General features: G+C 38.1%; 2 protein-coding genes across 16 annotated transcripts; one reads left to right on the top strand and one right to left on the bottom strand.

Annotated features, from left to right (window-relative positions):
* Positions 1–646: 646 nt before the first annotated feature.
* Positions 647–7,247, bottom strand: Dph1 (diphthamide biosynthesis 1). Of its 10 annotated transcripts, none has more exons than XM_086981393.1 (8): positions 7,229–7,247; positions 4,964–5,217; positions 4,462–4,669; positions 3,977–4,101; positions 3,664–3,816; positions 3,199–3,442; positions 2,715–2,924; positions 647–2,439 (listed from the first exon to the last, which is right to left on the bottom strand). In XM_086981393.1, the coding sequence occupies exons 2-8, from the start codon at positions 5,188–5,190 to the stop codon at positions 2,278–2,280; spliced, it is 1,329 nt and encodes a 442-aa protein (XP_086837519.1). In that variant the 5' UTR covers positions 5,191–5,217; positions 7,229–7,247; the 3' UTR covers positions 647–2,277. The 10 variants fall into 10 exon arrangements, with proteins under 10 accessions (XP_086837519.1, XP_086837518.1, XP_086837517.1 ...); XM_086981392.1 differs by lacking the exon at positions 7,229–7,247 and adding an exon at positions 7,098–7,117; XM_086981391.1 differs by lacking the exon at positions 7,229–7,247 and adding an exon at positions 6,080–6,560.
* Positions 7,248–7,428: 181 nt separating this feature from the next.
* Positions 7,429–17,569, top strand: LOC111245609 (uncharacterized). 6 transcript variants are annotated; one of them, XM_086981387.1, is made up of 14 exons: positions 7,429–8,203; positions 8,424–8,896; positions 9,667–9,817; positions 10,076–10,166; positions 10,446–10,552; positions 11,062–11,135; positions 11,255–11,471; positions 11,761–12,048; positions 12,221–12,428; positions 12,677–12,820; positions 13,001–13,182; positions 13,354–13,582; positions 13,883–14,095; positions 14,295–17,569. In XM_086981387.1, exons 2-14 carry the CDS (start codon positions 8,500–8,502, stop codon positions 15,198–15,200), a joined length of 3,207 nt encoding a protein of 1,068 aa, XP_086837513.1. In that variant the 5' UTR covers positions 7,429–8,203; positions 8,424–8,499; the 3' UTR covers positions 15,201–17,569. The 6 variants fall into 6 exon arrangements, with proteins under 6 accessions (XP_086837513.1, XP_022649926.1, XP_022649925.1 ...); XM_022794191.2 differs by having other exon boundaries at positions 7,429–8,154; XM_022794190.2 differs by having other exon boundaries at positions 7,429–7,987.
* Positions 17,570–17,590: the final 21 nt, after the last annotated feature.

The raw sequence follows: 17,590 nt of genomic DNA on the forward strand, positions 1-17,590 counted from the left end.
TACCTACTCTGTAGCCTAATCTATCCGCCTTTACCATCGGAAAAGTGATTCTGTGTCAAATCTTAGTGCAACCTTAGTATCCATAATAGAATCCAATGTATAGCTATTCGAAACGCGCATGATCTACGACATTAAGTACACTCCATAATATATATATATATATATATATATATATATATATACATATATATATATGTATATATGCATGCTCGCGAAAAATGCAAGCAATTCTGTAATGTAGCAAATGATGCGCAAGTTTTGTTTATCACACAGACGCTGAAAATAAAAAAAAACGTTTCAAACGTGCACTAGCAGCGTATAAATTTAAGAAAAAGACCCTCATCGTTTTTTGACAATTTCTATCTTTTAGTTGTAATAGCATGCGCAATGCAGCCTTCAAGATTTTTTGCGCAACCAGACAGTTATTTTACAACGCAAACACAACACTGCACAGTATCTTTACTCTAATGAATCAATTTTATCGTGCAAGTTTACCGATAATTATAGATTTATACCGGACAGGACGCTCTGAGCAACGGATCGTCAGATCAATGTGCCTATTCATATGAGCATTGAATTTAAAACGCGTATCTTTTTGCCATCTTGTCGCGATTAGCTATAGAGATATTAGAATCAAGGCGAAGTGTTGACATTTTTATTTAGAAAAAGAATATTTATTTTTTTAAATTTAATTACAAAACACAATATATAATAGTGTGGCACATGCTCCGTTGTGTTTGCATCCTTGACGCTACACTATTCATGAGGATCGTTTAAGCATAAAACTCCCATCCATTTCTATACTACACCTATAGCAACTAGCCGCGCATCAAAGCCGAAGGAAGTTCTCCTCGACGAACCGATACTGCTTTATTAATAAATAGTATGTGACGGCGTACGTGAAGCTAGGTGGACCTTATGTAAATACATGTAACCGATATGCATCGATTTGAAAATTAAAAACGAAGTATTATAGATATATTGTCTTTATGCTATTACTATTAAAAATAAACAACGTAGGTAAAGCTGACTAACTCATAAAAACGGTTTACTATCACTTCTTTTTCCCTGTGTATGAAACGACTGACTACTTAGAAAATGTACTCTAAATGCTCTGCTACGTCGTATTGTACTTATGCCGAAATATGGGATGATATTTCAAGATTAATCTTTTAGTGTCAATCGATCCCATTGTCATCAGATTCATCAGAACCATCACGATGGTTCGGCGTCCTCAAAGGCGTGCAGCTTCTCGTCTAGATGCCAACAAAATTAGGAATGCATACAAATAACTCGCGCAGACTACAAGGGTCAAAGGACGCTGATTTCCACTAATAAGTCATCTCTTTGGACAACGTTGGAGCAACGCGGCAATATCAAAATGCGAATAAATTCAAAGCATCTGTTTATTATTTACCTGTAACTCTGTTTCCCTCAGTTGCTGTTGTTCTCTAGTGACTCGAGGTAACACTCAGACCTGTTCTATTTGTAACAGCACGCGACCCTAGTGCCGTACCTGTCTCGCTTTGAAGCATATTTTGCGTACACTTGTTCACGCAACATAATTTGCACAGAAATACACGTTTGTACATTTGATGATATATCAGGAAACTGTGTGCAAAGTTGATTGAATTTAGCGGTTCCCTTTTCCTGGTAGATAAAATATAAAGCACCCATGCCTTCACTAGGTAAGTACAATCAATGGCATACTCGATCTGGCATCTAGTTAGATCATTTCCTACATAATTAAAAATCGTTTTGCAAATATTATCAGTAACGTGTGCCTTTTGGACAATATCAATATTCCAAACCGAAGATGAAAGAAAGCGTGTCGCGAAAAATGTCACACGTAAGACACAATACGCAAAATGTCGTATGTAAGGCCCACATGTTTCGCACTTATAAATAAATCTGCAAAAGTCCATTATATTTTAATAGCACAGCTGTTATCTTTCTAACTTCAAAAGTAATCATTCTCCTATAGATACCTAATAAATACCTTGGAGAATATTTATTACCATTTAAGCAAGCTCTTACAAAGACAATCTTGACACAATCACCAAGTATTTGCTGTTCGACGAACATGGTCGGCGCGACCACAGACCAGCTGATTAAAACGAGAAAGCGCTTTTAAATAACATGCCTAGCCAGCTATAGGCTGGACGTTTTAAATTTGCTTGTTTTTATTTTCAAATAAATTTGACCTAATTAATAGACTTATTTTCGATGGTATTTACTGTTTTTACTAGATTGAAAAAATACATTCTTCGTGAACAACTATTTGCAGGCACAATCTGTACAAAAATTAACACAAGGACTTTTCACTTGTGGTGCCGAGCGTTTTTGCTCTTTAGGGGGTTCCGGTTTGTAATTTGGTGTCCAAGGTCCAAGACTGTTGCGGGAATAAAAATCCATCGGATAATTTTTCTGCCACTCAACCTAGAACACCGAAAATGTTGTTTAATGATTTTTCTAGACGTATTTATTACTGAACTAGAGATATTAAATATGACGGGTACAAACATTCGATCTGCCCCGTTGTGGATAAGGAATGACTTTTACTAACACAAGACATTTAGAGATAAACATTTTCTGTGTGCATTTGACGGTACGTATTTGTTAGATCTGTATTGAGATGACTTTGCAGGGGCGTAAATAATCTATACACATCTGGGCTACAACTAGTAGAAAAATATGAACTTTAATAAACACACCTTCTGCAGAACGACATTGAGTTCGTAGGGCGTTAATAATGGCGTCTTAAAGGCGAGGCCCCAGTCAATGGAAAGTCTAGGACATGATGTCTGCACCCAGGCGCCAACGTCGCTAAACAGTTCCAATTTTTGTGGAAATATTTCGCTTAACAACAAACGGATCAGGATCTTTCCTTTTGCTCGGATCGTCGTCTCCAACTCATCAAACACCTAAAGAAATAATAAAAGATATAAAGTGGTGAAAAGCACTTTGCATAGTGAGTCAGTGCCATGAAAGCGTTACTGACTACACTTTCTAAAAGAAAATCGGATAAGTGAGTGCCGTCTTTTTAAGCATCTTAATCATTCCAAGAGCCACCAGATATCAGAAGGCAGCCTTTTGGGAACATCAAATTTGTTCTTAAATAAACAACAGTTAAATGTTTGACTTAAAATTGTAAGGAAACTCAAAGGTCGGTAAATACGTAAGATTAAAATAACTAACCTTTACAGATCCCTGTCTTCCAAGCGTACCAAGGATTATACCAAACGTCCCTGCATCAACCGCTTTTTGAACAGCATCCTTGCGAACAGATAACATTTGTTCATAGTTATAAAGTTCCTCTGTAAGCTGTTTGTCGTATGGATCATATTTGTACGCCTTTAGGCGGTGGTTCGCGATCATCGCCGCCTCCAGATGGAAACGACCGTCGCCAACGTACAAAATTGCGTCCGAATCATCGCTGAATCTAATTACCGAAAAGCATACGATTCGTATTACTAGTTTTTGTAAGCACAATGGGCCGACATTAAATACGCCGTATTCTACATAGTTGCCTCAATAATTTAAAAGAAACATCAATATTATATATTATTAGTATATATATAGTGTATATATATACTTTAATATTAGCAAAGAAACAACCTTCGAAGCTGTAGATTTGTTCATAATCCGTGTATCTACATCTACCTTGGAGACGTACATCCTAGGGTTTCGCCTGGAGACAGTGGTTTTGTTTGAGGACAAAACAAATGGAAGCCTTCATTCTTAAGCTGCTCAACTAAAGCTTGAACTGATGCGACAAACTGAATAGTTGAAACCACACCAATTCGCATATCAGGACTGAAAGTAAGAAAATGGAGAACGAATATTTTTACCACTTTTTTATTATTGATATTATGCATCGAGAAAGAATAGCCAATAATAAGAAGAAATATACCCTTATAGTAGCAAAGATGTTTAACATCAACACGAATTTCCCCATCAAGTTTATTATTATTACCTGAAATTAGCCTTGACGGTTTCCTTCAAGTGATGTATGTCGATCTTGATATCAACGAAGACATAAAGAACTTTCAAAGAGTCGTTTCGCTCTATAGGAATCAGGCACGAATGGCCATAGTGAACCTTCAACACCCCAAACATGAAACGACCTTAGGCAGGCTTGCATGTTGCATTCATGTCGTAACGGTTAGTTTAAAAAATCTAAAAATATCAATTTTATTATCCATTTGCGGATCAATTGCGGCTAATCTACTTTATAATAAATTATTACATTAATAGTTTCAATCTATCATAATGCAGTGTTAGAAATTGAACTTACGAAATAAAATAGGAAAAAATACACATTCTTATTTGTTAACTGCACTTAACCACTATTACCAACAGTAACAGGATGGTCAACAACAGAGCAGACATCTAGGAATATGTAAAAAGAACTAGGGCGTACCGGTACCTAAGGTAAGATCTAAATACCTATTTTCTTACAAGAAGGTCTACACAGAGAGCTTTTGCTCCGAGGTCATCAATACAACACGCCCCGTAGGTGACATCACCAAACACAATTGTTTGACATTCACTAAACTCTTCTAATATGTCGGCAATTGTGAGAGCGAATAGCAGCAGCCCTTCGGGCATCTGCAAAGCGACCTGCACAGAGCGCGCGCCCCCAAGCCCTGCGTGCAGCTGTCGAATTCTGCAATGCAACCAGAGTTCATAACGGCAATACTATTAATAAAATCTACTATTATCAATGCTGGGGTAGAAAAATCGTATTTAAATTACATAATTTACCTTATGTAACTTAAATACAGTGTGTACTACCATGTATCTTTAATTACATAATTAAAAAAATTAAGCTATTTTTTCTAAATAAATAAAGAGAAACATTCTGTATTGAATAATACGATAGGTGAAAACACAACATTTAGTTATGCATTATCTAAGTAAGTCGTAGATAAATTAGAGTGTCTACGTGGCCGATAGAGACCTGTGTACTGTCTTATGTATTTCAAAGTTGTAGTTCTTCGGTAAAACAGAGATTGCCGCTTGAAGTTTAGGACACAGTAATATCTCATCAGGGATGTGGTTAGCGCCTATCGGACGATGCGCAATGATTTTCGGAGTCCCTTTGGACACTACACGTGGCTGAGTGACGGGCACAAGTACTCCCTGATTCGGCGTTTCGAACGCTGACGAAGATATTACTGCCGCCATGCTCGTCGCACTCTATTCGTGGTTCATCTACTTGGGAAACAGAATAATACCCAATTATAAACGCTAAAATAGACTTTGATTATTAAGTTAACTAAAGCTGACAAGAATACCCTGTATTAACAACCTTATCCCTAGAAAAACCCTTTGCCGTATTAAAAAAACATCAGAAGACTAGTCTGAATTACAGACCAATAGACAATTCTGCTTGATATGTATGTTCGATATTGAATACTAATGTGGTTGCAGTTCGTGACATAAGGCGCCACATTATTATTAATTATTGTTATTATTATTGGCGAAACATTATTGTTATTGCTTAATCACTGAAGGTTTGAAATAAAATTTTCGCTGCTACAAACCTATAATTTCAATCGGATCAACTCGCCCATTATGATGAACTACTTATAGGAGTGTTTTTAGAATCAATGTTATTAGGATAAACTATTTGGAGGGATGTTGGTTTGTATTTCATTATCTCAAGAGACAATAAATAATTTATTGTTCCAACCTTACTCGGTTCACAGATGAATTTATCAGGAGGTTCAGTGCTTTATGTGAACTCACGCTAAACAATGGGTCGTTTCATAATTTCTGTTTGACCTTGTTAGAAAACGAACTGAGACTACAGAATGTGATCAATGTTCTAATCAACTCATTAGTCATGAACCAAACTGTTCAAACAACGTCTAGCATCAAACAAACTGATTTTATCCAAACATTTGTTCCTCTGATCATTGCATCTCTATGGTTACGCGTTTACGTAAAAATTAATCACAATAGTTTCACACACGCTTATGTCCTAGTCGCCTGAAACACTTTGCCATCTAAGAAAGAGTTCTGCCATAAGAAACAACCACAAAAAATTTGATGATAGAAAAACCTATCGCACCATAAACAGAAAGCACATGGGTTTAACATCTGACCGATGGTTTATTTTCATGAGGATACGCATGTACACTTGACTAGTTCTAGGAATCAAGCGCACCCATTTCACTTGGCGCAAGCTTGATAGGGCTGCCACGCTATTATACATAGTTCACTTAGGGTAATCTCTGTTTGAATATAATTCCCTTTTTTCGCAAAAGAAATGCCGTTTTTTTATACAAATAACTACTTTAAACAACTTTTTGAAAAAGATAATTTCTCCTGGTTGAACAGATGAGTTGAACCACTAAAAGCTATTGAAAGAGCCAGTTTCTGTAGTTTCATCAGCTTATTCTTTCATTACTAGCAGATTCAGATTAGCGACCTTATCCTAGTTCATGTTCTAACTCTATGGAATTTTAGTTCTGTTCACGCTTACTCTAATAAAAGTTGTACTAAATATTAGAAGGACATTAGATAATCCATTGACTAAGTCATCAGCTTATTTATATTAATATATAACCTATATCTGCATTATGTACACGAGAAGGCAAGGAAAACTAAAAGTAACAAAAACTATTAACACCATTTCCTTACACGATAATAGCGAATTTCAATAAGAAGCTATTATTTTGCTAATAACAATGCCTAATATTAAAAAACAAATCTACAGTATTATGGTGGGTGTTTTGTGGGTGAAAATAATCTTCCGCCACATTCGAGCCTATATGTCGGATAAGTGTTCCTAGGTTTTTAGGAATGTTTTTTCAGAAGACACAAATGTAATATAAACATGTTGCTTAGCCTATTTTGGCCTGGAGTTCCTCAGAGTTTACGGTTCTGGAGTCTTTTTGGACTTCACTACTACAGAACCTGTGAGTAGTCCTCGTAGCTACGCACTCACAGATGTGATTTACATTTTTTGGATACCGACGTATTCCAATCATCTATAGATTAACAAGGCCATGCCTCGTTGAAGTATTGCTTTGATGTTCAACTTAAACATTTTTAAAACACAACTGCTCCTTCAAAATATTTCCGACCTTACGTAACTCCATCACGTCGTTTACTTATTATCTGGTATTATTCAGCCCTACCCATTTCATCGTAAACAGTATTACACAGATTATCATATCTAAACAAAAAGTATTTCTGGTTTCGTATTCAGCACTGCCTTAGTTGAGCTTTAGAAGGTAGGCCGCTTATTGCACAAAGCGAAATTTCTCTACGTGTTATTTCGAAGCTAGTCCACTTTAGTATGTATTCCTAAGCTTAATGTAGAATTGAACGTCTGCAATGCAGCTCAAAAATTGAGGGTTTCCCCGCGCTCTTCGAGCCTCTCTCGTCTGCTCTACCCTCACACGCCCTCTCTTATTGTTCGAGAGTGAATAACTGAGAACGAAAAACTTTAAAACCATTCGGTACTGTCCAGCGCGGCTGGAGAAACTGCAGCCAACAACGGTTGCAACACTGGGTGATTCAAAACCCTCCTCTACCAATCAGCGCATCCATTCGGCACCCCCTCCCGAAAAGGAACAAGACTCGCTCGCCGCGTTCTCTCCGCTGTTCGTTGTTATGATGGGCCAACACCATCCGACTCCCTCGGGGGGTTCGCTTGTCGGTAATACAACATAACAGTCAATCATATGTGCTCCGTGCAGCTGTATACCTTGTGTCGCGAGTCGCAGGGTGATGATTTGGGAACCCCCGGAGCCGAATTCTGTAAGGCAAACATAGCATTACAGAGTTTGATTGTGTTGTGAGAAGTAAACGGTTTGATGCATCTAATATGCAGCGGAACAATTTTCGGTGCTCAATGATATTCTGTGCGTCATTTACGAATGGGTGTAGGGAGCGGGCTTAGACGAGAAAGTGTTGAGACACAGAAAACGGTGAAAAAGAAGGAAAGCATAAGCGAGTCTAGTCCTTCTCAGTATGTAAACCTTTGATTCTATCAGACAATACAGAATTAGAAAGAATCGGCGTATGATGGGTTTTCGCGCTTTCGTGACGGATTTTTATTTAATAGTGAATTGAATTGTCAATGAGAGGCATACACCATCTGTGTACACGCGTTGATGCGCGCTCCAGCTATATCAAGTAAACGAGGCTTTCTGTGAAACTATTTGGATATATAACGGAGAGAATTGTAGGTCGTGCTTATTGTTTCTAGTTTGTCCTAAAAATGTAGGTTGTCCGATGGCAATCGAATCCTGTATGCGTATTGCTTATTTTTATATGACTTTGTTAGCGACATTTTTTATAAATCAAAACAACCCCCCTTACGCTCATTCACAAACACGAGAGAATTTGTAAGTACTCTACTAATCACAAACCCAATATATCGTATTTATATACTCATATTCCAGCGAAGTTGGTACATTGCTGGGCGTCAAAACGTGAAGATTTTTTTGTAGATAAACTCACGACGTCTAACGCCTCACGATGTCGGAGGGACTTTCATGGCTATTTGAGGCATGGGGCTCAGCCCAGCACTCGTACCTGGCTTGTCCCCCAACACCACAGGCGCCAACGGCTCATAATCAACAGCTGACTGTACAGTCTCATACTGCCCAGACGCAAATCCCGCCCCAAGCACCACCAATTGCCCACGCTGCCCAAGCGTCGATCGCGCACACTTCGAATGTCCATGCGGGTTTGCCCCCAGTGCCAGCACCTCTTCATGCTGCCCCTCCGAATCCGTTGCCCGCACCAACGTCGCATATTAATACGGGTGCCCCACCGGCTTTCTTCTATCGCGCACAACGATTCGGCGCGAAGGGCCAACCACTCAGTGGCGTAAACTGGTGGTGCGATGCATTCGGTCCTTACCAATTGGAAGGTGATTTATTCATTCGTTCGTGTCAATCTTTGGTTTTTAGAAAAGCTTTAGTAAAAGTACTCCTGTTTCACCTCAAATTTCCTCTTAAATATCCATCAATAACAAGTCTTATATGACGAATAAATTAATAAACAGTTAAAAATTTAACATCAACTTGAGTAATACATAAAAACCTAATAATAATAGAACCAATTATAGTTCGAGGTCAAGTAAAATCTTCTGATTCTAATAAAATTATGTTAAATAATCGATAAATACCGAAATCCCCTAATTTCAATAAAATAGCACCTAGATGTATTGAGCCAGTAACTTCTACATTAACTTTTTCACTATCAGTGTTAACAAGTATTTCGCTTCAGGCTATACTTTTATTTATGGTTAGTAATGCATGACTTTTAAAAACTGAAGTCAATATTAAAATTAAAAAAGTATTAGAGGTAACAGTTGAATGTACTTTGCAAGCTTATTGCAGAAATGTTGCCAGCTTAAATAATTTTGCCTAATTTATTATATATATTTATATTATTTTATATTATTATTATTATTATTATTATTATTATTATTATTATTATTATTATTATTATTATTATTATTATTATTATTATTATTATTATTATTATTATTATTATTATTATTATTATTATTATTATTATTATTATTATTATTATTATTATTATATCATATATATTTATAAAAAATGTTAATTTAGCTTTCTTTTTCCGTAATTTAAGCTAACACGAATGGTACTGATCGATGCTTGAATTGTCTAGGCCAAAACGGGTGGCGTGGTGTCGGACCTTTCTTGATGCGTCCAGATCTCGCTAGCAAACCTAACGTACTCTGCTGTAGCAAAAGTCGCCGGAAAATCAACCCGTGTACAGCCAGAGTCAATCTCAAGCCTGATGGAACAATTCTCCGAAGGTTCGTACACAGTTGTCATTGTGTATCTGATATACATAATCATATCAATTGATTGCATGCCTATTTGCTATCTTACGTTCATGTGCACAATAAATTGATATAATTATCATAGCTATTTACAGGATGATATGAATAGAGAGAAAAATAACCTTTTATTATAATTTCTATATATAATGTATATGATACTAATAATGCATTTATCGGGTATCTAATAGTGAATAATTATGACGAACTGATTAACGTCATGTGAAACTTTAGGCGTTATTTCCACAATCACCCTCCGGAACCCCAGATGCCCCAGCCACAAGAGGGTGAGCTTCAGTTGCCACCTGTGCCAACGTTTGAAGAGGTAAATACAGTATAAAAGTATGTTTTCATTGAATGTATATGCGCGTATAAGACCAAAGGAATCACTATTATTACCGATAGTTATTATAGTTAGTATTGGTTTTGTATGCAGACACTTAAGGCATGATCTGTTTGCCTTTTTGTTCGTTTTCTTTCACGACTTTTCCATTTTATCTCGAATTTCGTGTTCTGATACTATTGCTGCTCTTCTTTTTGTAATTTTCTACATTTTTGCGTGTTTTGTGCGCCCGATCCATCAAGTGTCATTCGTTCATTGTAGGTAGCTGCCATTGTTGCGACGACAAGGACATTGAAGGTCAACAAACCCGAACCGGAACAACCACAAACGATTCGAGTGTGGAATGAAGATAAAACTGAAATGGTTGAGTGCGTACAGCCTCGCTTCTAATAGTCATTACATTGCTTTGATTTTTGACATGGCTTGACTGATTATTTTTACGTATTTGTTAAAGCTTTGTATTCTTATTTTACGACGGAACTCTTCTTTTCGGAACTCGTGTGTATCCATTGTTATCAACCGCTTTTGCATTAGCTTTTTCGATTGCACTATAAGAACCATAAGTACTGTTATTGCCATTGTGGGTGATTGTTGTTGTTGTTTTTCTTGTTTTCGGTGGACTTCTTTTTAATCTTGTGAATCCAAGCCGGTTAATCGGAATTTTTCGAATCTGGAAATTTCATATTATCTTTTTCGAATCACACTACGTCGGATAACGCTGACCAAATAATTCTATGGGCAGCAATGAAACAGCTTGACGAATGCTAACATGAATGACAATCTTTATTAATGAGATGAACCCTATATATCAATCTACACAACAGCATAGTAGGAAAAATAGAAAGAGCACCAAGTAATTGATCGATCAAAATTTTAGGATCGCCGTAACCGTGGATAATAGGCAGGACATCGCAGACAAAGCTCAAGTGGTTGAAGTCAATGGAAAGAAAGGTGCGTTGACACTGATTGAGCCATCTGCATTAGTTGGCTGAAGCAAAACTGTGACGATTTGTCGTCATCGGTGACTCCATAATGTCTGACGTTTTTCTGTCGATTTTGTCCAATTTTAGTGATGCACTGCCCCGTTGTGTCGTGTTCTCGAAGTCTCGCGAATCGCGCCGCCCTTCACCAGCATCTATTCACTCACATTCAAGGCAATCAAAAGCGCGGAGCTGCCGGTCTTACAGATGATAAACTCTGTCCACTCTGTCGTGCTGAGCAGGGCTCTCATGAGAGTCTCGTTCGGCACATCGTCGATATGCACGACACCCGACTCGAATGCACGGAGTGAGTAGCATTTACGAACTACTCGGTGATTAGTATGCCGGGCTGCCATCCGCCTAATCGAAATAGAATAGAACGGAATTAATAGGTCTTCAAGAAATAAACGTTTGACTTTTTGCTTTCTTATCTTATTGAGATCAAGCCTTGTAGCACAGAAATGTATGTATACGTGGTCCTATGGAATGTACGATGTGTTTTTAGATTTGCGACCCTTATAGCCGTCGATGAATCTCTGAGGCGATGCTTGCTACACCTAGCTGGACTTACCTGTAACTTGCCTTTTTCTTTGCAGACACGAATTTGAGACAATGTCAGATTTCCAACAATGGAAGCGCCGCACGGAACAAGAGGACCTTTCATCGTTTGAGTTAGGGAGGTGGGGTAAAAGTCACTTTTGTTGCTGTCGAGCCGGTCGCGTGGAGCCGGGCAAGCACGTGAATGTACGAAGAACTCGATTAGGCTTCGAATGTCCTGCGGCTATGGTTGTTCGAACAGACAAAGCCCAAGGTCAACCCAGTCGAGTTAGGGTTACGTATTGGCGCACTCACCTGGGACACATACCCAGTGTGCTGGACGTCCGGTACGTGTTAGACTGGCCGAATAACTATGAGCAATCCTTAAACTACTAATGCTAGAGAGTAATGAAAACATACAATTGCCTGTCTGCATTATGAACTACAGTGTTGTTTGTACAGGCTTATGGTGAATTCGTATGTATTTTGTAATGTATTATTGCAATTTCTTTCTCTTAGAATTTTAAAGGAACAAAGGGAATGGATTGTGTCGCTTCTGGAGGCTGGGCATACAAATCGATCAATTGTTGCTCAAGGCGCCAGCCGATACTTCGGACCGCCGCTAAACAAAATCCACATGCTCACAGAAAGATACCTGAGAAGATTAGCGAGTGAGCTACAGGCGAGAACGGACAAGACTATTGGTCCGGGTATGATTGATGTCCCGGTAAGGATACAGCTGAAGCAAGGATGCTAGTAATAGTTCTTCGGTTTCTTGTATTCAAGAAAAAAATAAAGAAAAACCAATATAACAAAGGTCCCATAGTAGTTGTTTTAAACTAGTGCACGAAATCCCCCAAAATATATTAATAAATAAAGAAACTAGATAATCTTTATATTTATTGGACATTTATTATTCTACTTCACTAATCCATTATGTCTGTATTATGTTGGCGGTCCATTGGTAAATTTTAGAAAGCGTACGAGTATGGTAATACGGATCAGCTGCGCTTGGCATTAGCGGATATGATTCACGAGGGTCTTAACCGTGAGGCTGACGAGCGTGCCCGGGTCGAGAGCGAAAAGGATTGCGGGGTTAATCGTCACGACGAGAAAATTGTAAATCAACTCCTAAACACATTCCTTGACCTCTTCTTGTTGTTACCAGATTTCTCAGTTTTAGGGTGCTTTGGAGATTACGGCAAAAACTATAATCACTATGATATATAAAATGAGTTTATTTATATCCTAGATTTTACCCTATTATATAACAATTTTCGTTGTCACTTGCGGTTGCAGTTGGGTGGATACGGAGTCCTCGAACATGGTCGCACTGGAAGATATCAAGTGGTAAAACATCGTTATGAACATATCAAAGGCGATCGACAGCATCAGTCCATGACAGTCGTGGTATTTCCACGAAAGACTGCTCACATGAGCTGCGAGAAGACGTGTCCCATTTGCCAAGTTTGCGTGCATAGGTGAATAACTTTAATGGTAGTTTACATAGTTTAGTACTATGTTCAAACTTCAATTACTCATTGAGCTCAAACTAGAGCTGTTAAGAAGAAAAAAACGTAGAGGACAAGCTTATTAGTAAAGTGTACCTTATAGTCCTTTTGAGTTACAAAGTGACGGTTAACGTATTTCAGGTATGGGTGCACCTGTAGCGCCTATATGCTTCACGATCGGATGTGCGTCCATATTCATCGTATTGCGAGTCTAAAAGGGAATCCCTCATCTGAGTATGTTCGTCCAGATATGATTAAAGAGGACACAATTGGATTGACAGAGGCGCTACGTCGTCTACAAACACTCAATCACCGAGAAAAAATGAAACCACTTTTGCCGCTTGCTGATGAACTATTCGAACTTATTAAGGTATTACTCTTTACTCTTAGCAAATATAATTTTATACGTGACTCACTATAGACAATGATGAACTCCTTAGGGCAGGTATTTTCTAAAACGTTTTGCAGAAATTCTAATATGGAGCCAACTCAAAAAAACAAGAGGCAGCCGTCGTAAATATTAACACAATATATATATATAGTATTTTTATTGTTTCGGTAAAAGTTACATTGTACCATGTTAGAAACGCTGTTGTGACCAACTTTAGTTCGTTCCAAAATTTCCCCATTGAATGTGATTTTTTTTTTATTTATCGCTTGTGAATTTTAGGCTAATCGCACAGTGCATCCAGATCAGGTGGAAGCGTTTCTTCGACAGGGGCTCGCGATGATGAAAGCTCATCCGCAGCTGCAACCGACGCGCGATGAAGAAGCAGATCTGGGCCCGCAGCCCATTGACTCGGCCGAGGCCCGCAGATATATGCGATGCAAACACCCGGACAACCGTTCCTACAACGTTATCTCATCCAATTGGGACAGAAATGTAAGTATTTAGATTATCTCACACGAGCCTCTAACTATACCAGAAATCATCTATAAAAAAAATTCGGCTGCCTAAACGCAAATTAAAGAAATTAGGAGAGATAATTCAAAAATTTATAGCTATTCAATTTTGTCATGCTTTGTTAATAGTCATATCTTTGCGTGGCTTGCATTGCACTTCACCCTTTTAAAATGATTAGTGTATGATCGTCGGTGTGGAGCCGGGAACAACGAAGATCAAAGATGAACCATTAGACGAGGACATAAAGCCACCTAAAGTGCCATCTCCAGCGAATAAGGAACCCCAACGCCAACCCGCAACCGTGAAGTCTGTGGTCGTCAAGATGTCGGGTCCCCTGTCTAAAACTAGTCAGCAGGCTCGATTAAACCATCCTGTCGCTCCACGAAAGCGCTTCCCAGGTCAGGCCAACGATTCAGAGGCTGGACCATCAAAGAAAACCAAGTTCACTTCGGTTCAAGCTCCTGTTAGCGGACTGGCGGGAAAACAGGTGGCTGGTCGCCGGGGGAAGGATAAAGTTGTCCTTATGAAATCAAAACGAATTGTTGTAGTAAAACCGGACTCTCTTGGCGTTCGACCCTCCGGACCGTACTCGACAGGTCCAACACTTAGCTATAGTTATGCTACCTCAACGGCAAACAGTTTTACGCACACTCGAACTCCTAAAACATCTCATCGAAAAAATGCATCATTAAACAAGAATCAATGGACGGCAGCTGTGCAGCTTCCGCCTACGAGTCATACTCAATCTCAAGCAGACTTTGTCGTAATACGTCCTGGTGATTTAGGCATGTCCACTGGCAGTTCATATCATCAAAAAATAGTACCATCAAACCATCAAGTAAGTTCTGTACCACACGATACACAACAACCACAGCAAGAAGAACCTCAACAGCAGCAACAGCAACCGACAGAAAGCATAGGCGACGCCTCGTTCGAGGACGCATTCGAACAACCCAATCCAACGCACTCTGGTATGCCTCCGGGAGTGGAACCCCTTCGGCCGAAACAGGAGCCCGTTGACGAGAATGTCGTAAGTGGGGATGGCAATCCCAAAGATTCAACGTTTACCCTGACGCAACTATGAGCATCCACAGCTAGTGACATTAGGTTATGATACGAAACACTGAATTAAAATTCAGTCACAGGAATGCAAAAGGACAACAAAAAGATGAACCTATGCATTACGTTCGTGTAGAACTGGCAGAATTATGGTGAAGTCCGATAGCCTGTACACGTTGTGCCACGTCTCTATAAAGCTTATGTGTCCATTGGACAATGATAATAACAACAATAATAAGTATAAATTTAGACTCCATCCAATACACTTGTGTTTTAAGCGCCACGTTCCGTATTTAGACTAAGAGGAGAAAGAACGTGATAGAAATAGTCATTTACTATACAATCTATAAACTGCATTGACAGTGTGTTTTTTTTTAGTAGCAAGTTTTCGGGAATGGTGCAACGAAACGTGTAAGGTTGAGCAAACACTCTGCAGAGTTTATCCATTCGAGTAGATCTGGTGACTAAACTTGAAAAACATAAACAATTTATTAGATGTGTGCTGGTTAGACTGATCAAGTACGCACATAAGACGTACAGATTATTAAGGTTTGGTAAAGTAATACGCAGGGTTTCATAGGATATCGATTTTGTCCATTTTGAGTAAAGTTTTCCGCCCTGGACTTGACTATGGTAAGCTTTACGCACTACTAAGTGTTGAATGGGCCACATATTTAATAAATACCATTTGATACGCAATGTGTTCAGGAACTTCTTGTAGAAATTTATCTTGAACATTTTTGTAAATTATACGGATAACAGCAACGACTGGCGTTCCTTGCGACAATGGCGTCTCAACTGAACTGTACAATGAAGACAGGAAAGCTTTTCTGTATTGATAATCATGTGTATATACATTCATGCAGTAGAGCGAAAAATCGAATGACGGGATACCAAATAACTTAGGTTAAATTTATACATATAATAAATCTTATCATATGCAGTAACTTGTATATGCATGAACAAGCTGCATGGACTGAGGTGTGAATGAACCAGGTGTAGACAGCCCTTTCTTATGAAATTCCCTACAGAAAACGTGGTAGATAGTTACGTTAAGAGTAAACTAAAAGAAGAAAATATTTCAATAGGGCATATTATAAAAGCGAAGAAGTAGTCACGCAGTTAATTTCTATACATTTCTCTTAAATGTGTAATATAAAAAAAATTATCCTAACTTATAATGAAATGATTAGGTACATGTGATATATATGTCAAAATATTTGTGAACACTTATCTGAAATAAACTGCGATTTTCTTTTTTTTTTGAAGAAATATCCTGCTTACTTGGTTATATCTTGGTTATATGAGTTAATGATACGGACAGTAAAGCTATTCCGAAAATTTAGGGATTTTACGAAAATTTACGAAATTTAGGGATACATGAGATGACCTAGGTTCGAAGTCGGCCATAAACAAACTTACTTTGGTGCTAAGAGTTAGCAGTCTGAAGTAACGCGCAATGGAAGTGCCGAACATAAAACCCAGAATATTAATTGGGTTCAACACCGGGCGTAAACGCAGTTCGTTTAACGCTAAGAGCGAGTTGTCCGAAGCAATGTTGAGTTGGATTAAAACTTGAAACATTTATTAGGTGCGGTAAATCTAGTAATCAAGTAATAAAAGAATGTTGGTGACGTAGGTTCTTCCATACCATAGTAATTAAATTATTTAAAATAACTTCAATATATACCAATAGGTTCTTCGCTTTTGTAACTTCCACTGAGTTGAAATTATAGAATATATTGCTAGTTGCTTCGTAGCTATCCTAATGGCCATTAGGAGACAATATAGGTAGGTTAGTATTCAATTAACCACTCCTTTATAGATCAAGCAATTTTAAAGCGCCCTCTATAAGACGAACCTCTTTAGCTGCCCAACATTATTTTATTGTGAAAACCGGAAATTAGTAAAGGATATTTTTTAAACATCATTCATGTTTCGCGAGCAAAAGGCCACATGACATTTTTTTAATATATTCTTTACACATGCTGCTTTAACGTTTTTGTTTTAAAAATTTGCGTACCTGTCAGTCAATAAACGTTGTCCGATTGACATACATATATAAGTTCATCGCTACAAACCACATTATCTTAATGCCTCCTCTTGACGTGTTACACCATTGCGTATATATTTTATAAATCGTTCGATACAATAAAAGTATAATTAAATACCTTCTGATGTTCACGCGAAGTATTTGTACTTTTTAGAATTTACAGAAAACGAAAAATGTTTGCTCAACAAGTAACACCATGACTAATTCATAATGATTTGACGTGCGAAGCCAATGTTATCTAGTAATCACACGCACTTTATTCTATGTCAGCGCAAGTCTTAAAGTTTGGTAATGTAATAAAACACAACAATATTTGTACATTCTGTATCATGCAGATTCAATGAGGAGGGAACATTTTTCTT

This window comes from Varroa destructor, unplaced genomic scaffold, assembly GCF_002443255.2.
Source record: "Varroa destructor unplaced genomic scaffold, Vdes_3.0 BEIS01000002.1, whole genome shotgun sequence".
In the NCBI taxonomy this organism is placed as follows: Eukaryota; Metazoa; Arthropoda; class Arachnida; order Mesostigmata; family Varroidae; genus Varroa; species Varroa destructor.

What these genes read in the sequence shown, in the direction of transcription:
- Dph1 (XM_086981393.1), bottom strand. Translation starts at nt 5,190, where the DNA reads ATGGCGGCAGTAATATCTTCGTCAGCGTTCGAAACGCCGAATCAGGGA. An exon ending in ATACATAAGACAGTACACAG is followed by an intron (nt 4,670 to 4,963) that starts GTCTCTATCGGC and finishes GTTGCATTGCAG; the next exon opens with AATTCGACAGCTGCACGCAG. An exon ending in CTAGGATGTACGTCTCCAAG is followed by an intron (nt 3,443 to 3,663) that starts GTAGATGTAGAT and finishes TTCGGTAATTAG; the next exon opens with ATTCAGCGATGATTCGGACG.
- LOC111245609 (XM_086981387.1), top strand. Translation starts at nt 8,500, where the DNA reads ATGTCGGAGGGACTTTCATGGCTATTTGAGGCATGGGGCTCAGCCCAG. An exon ending in GATGGAACAATTCTCCGAAG is followed by an intron (nt 9,818 to 10,075) that starts GTTCGTACACAG and finishes GTGAAACTTTAG; the next exon opens with GCGTTATTTCCACAATCACC. An exon ending in TGAAGTCAATGGAAAGAAAG is followed by an intron (nt 11,136 to 11,254) that starts GTGCGTTGACAC and finishes GTCCAATTTTAG; the next exon opens with TGATGCACTGCCCCGTTGTG.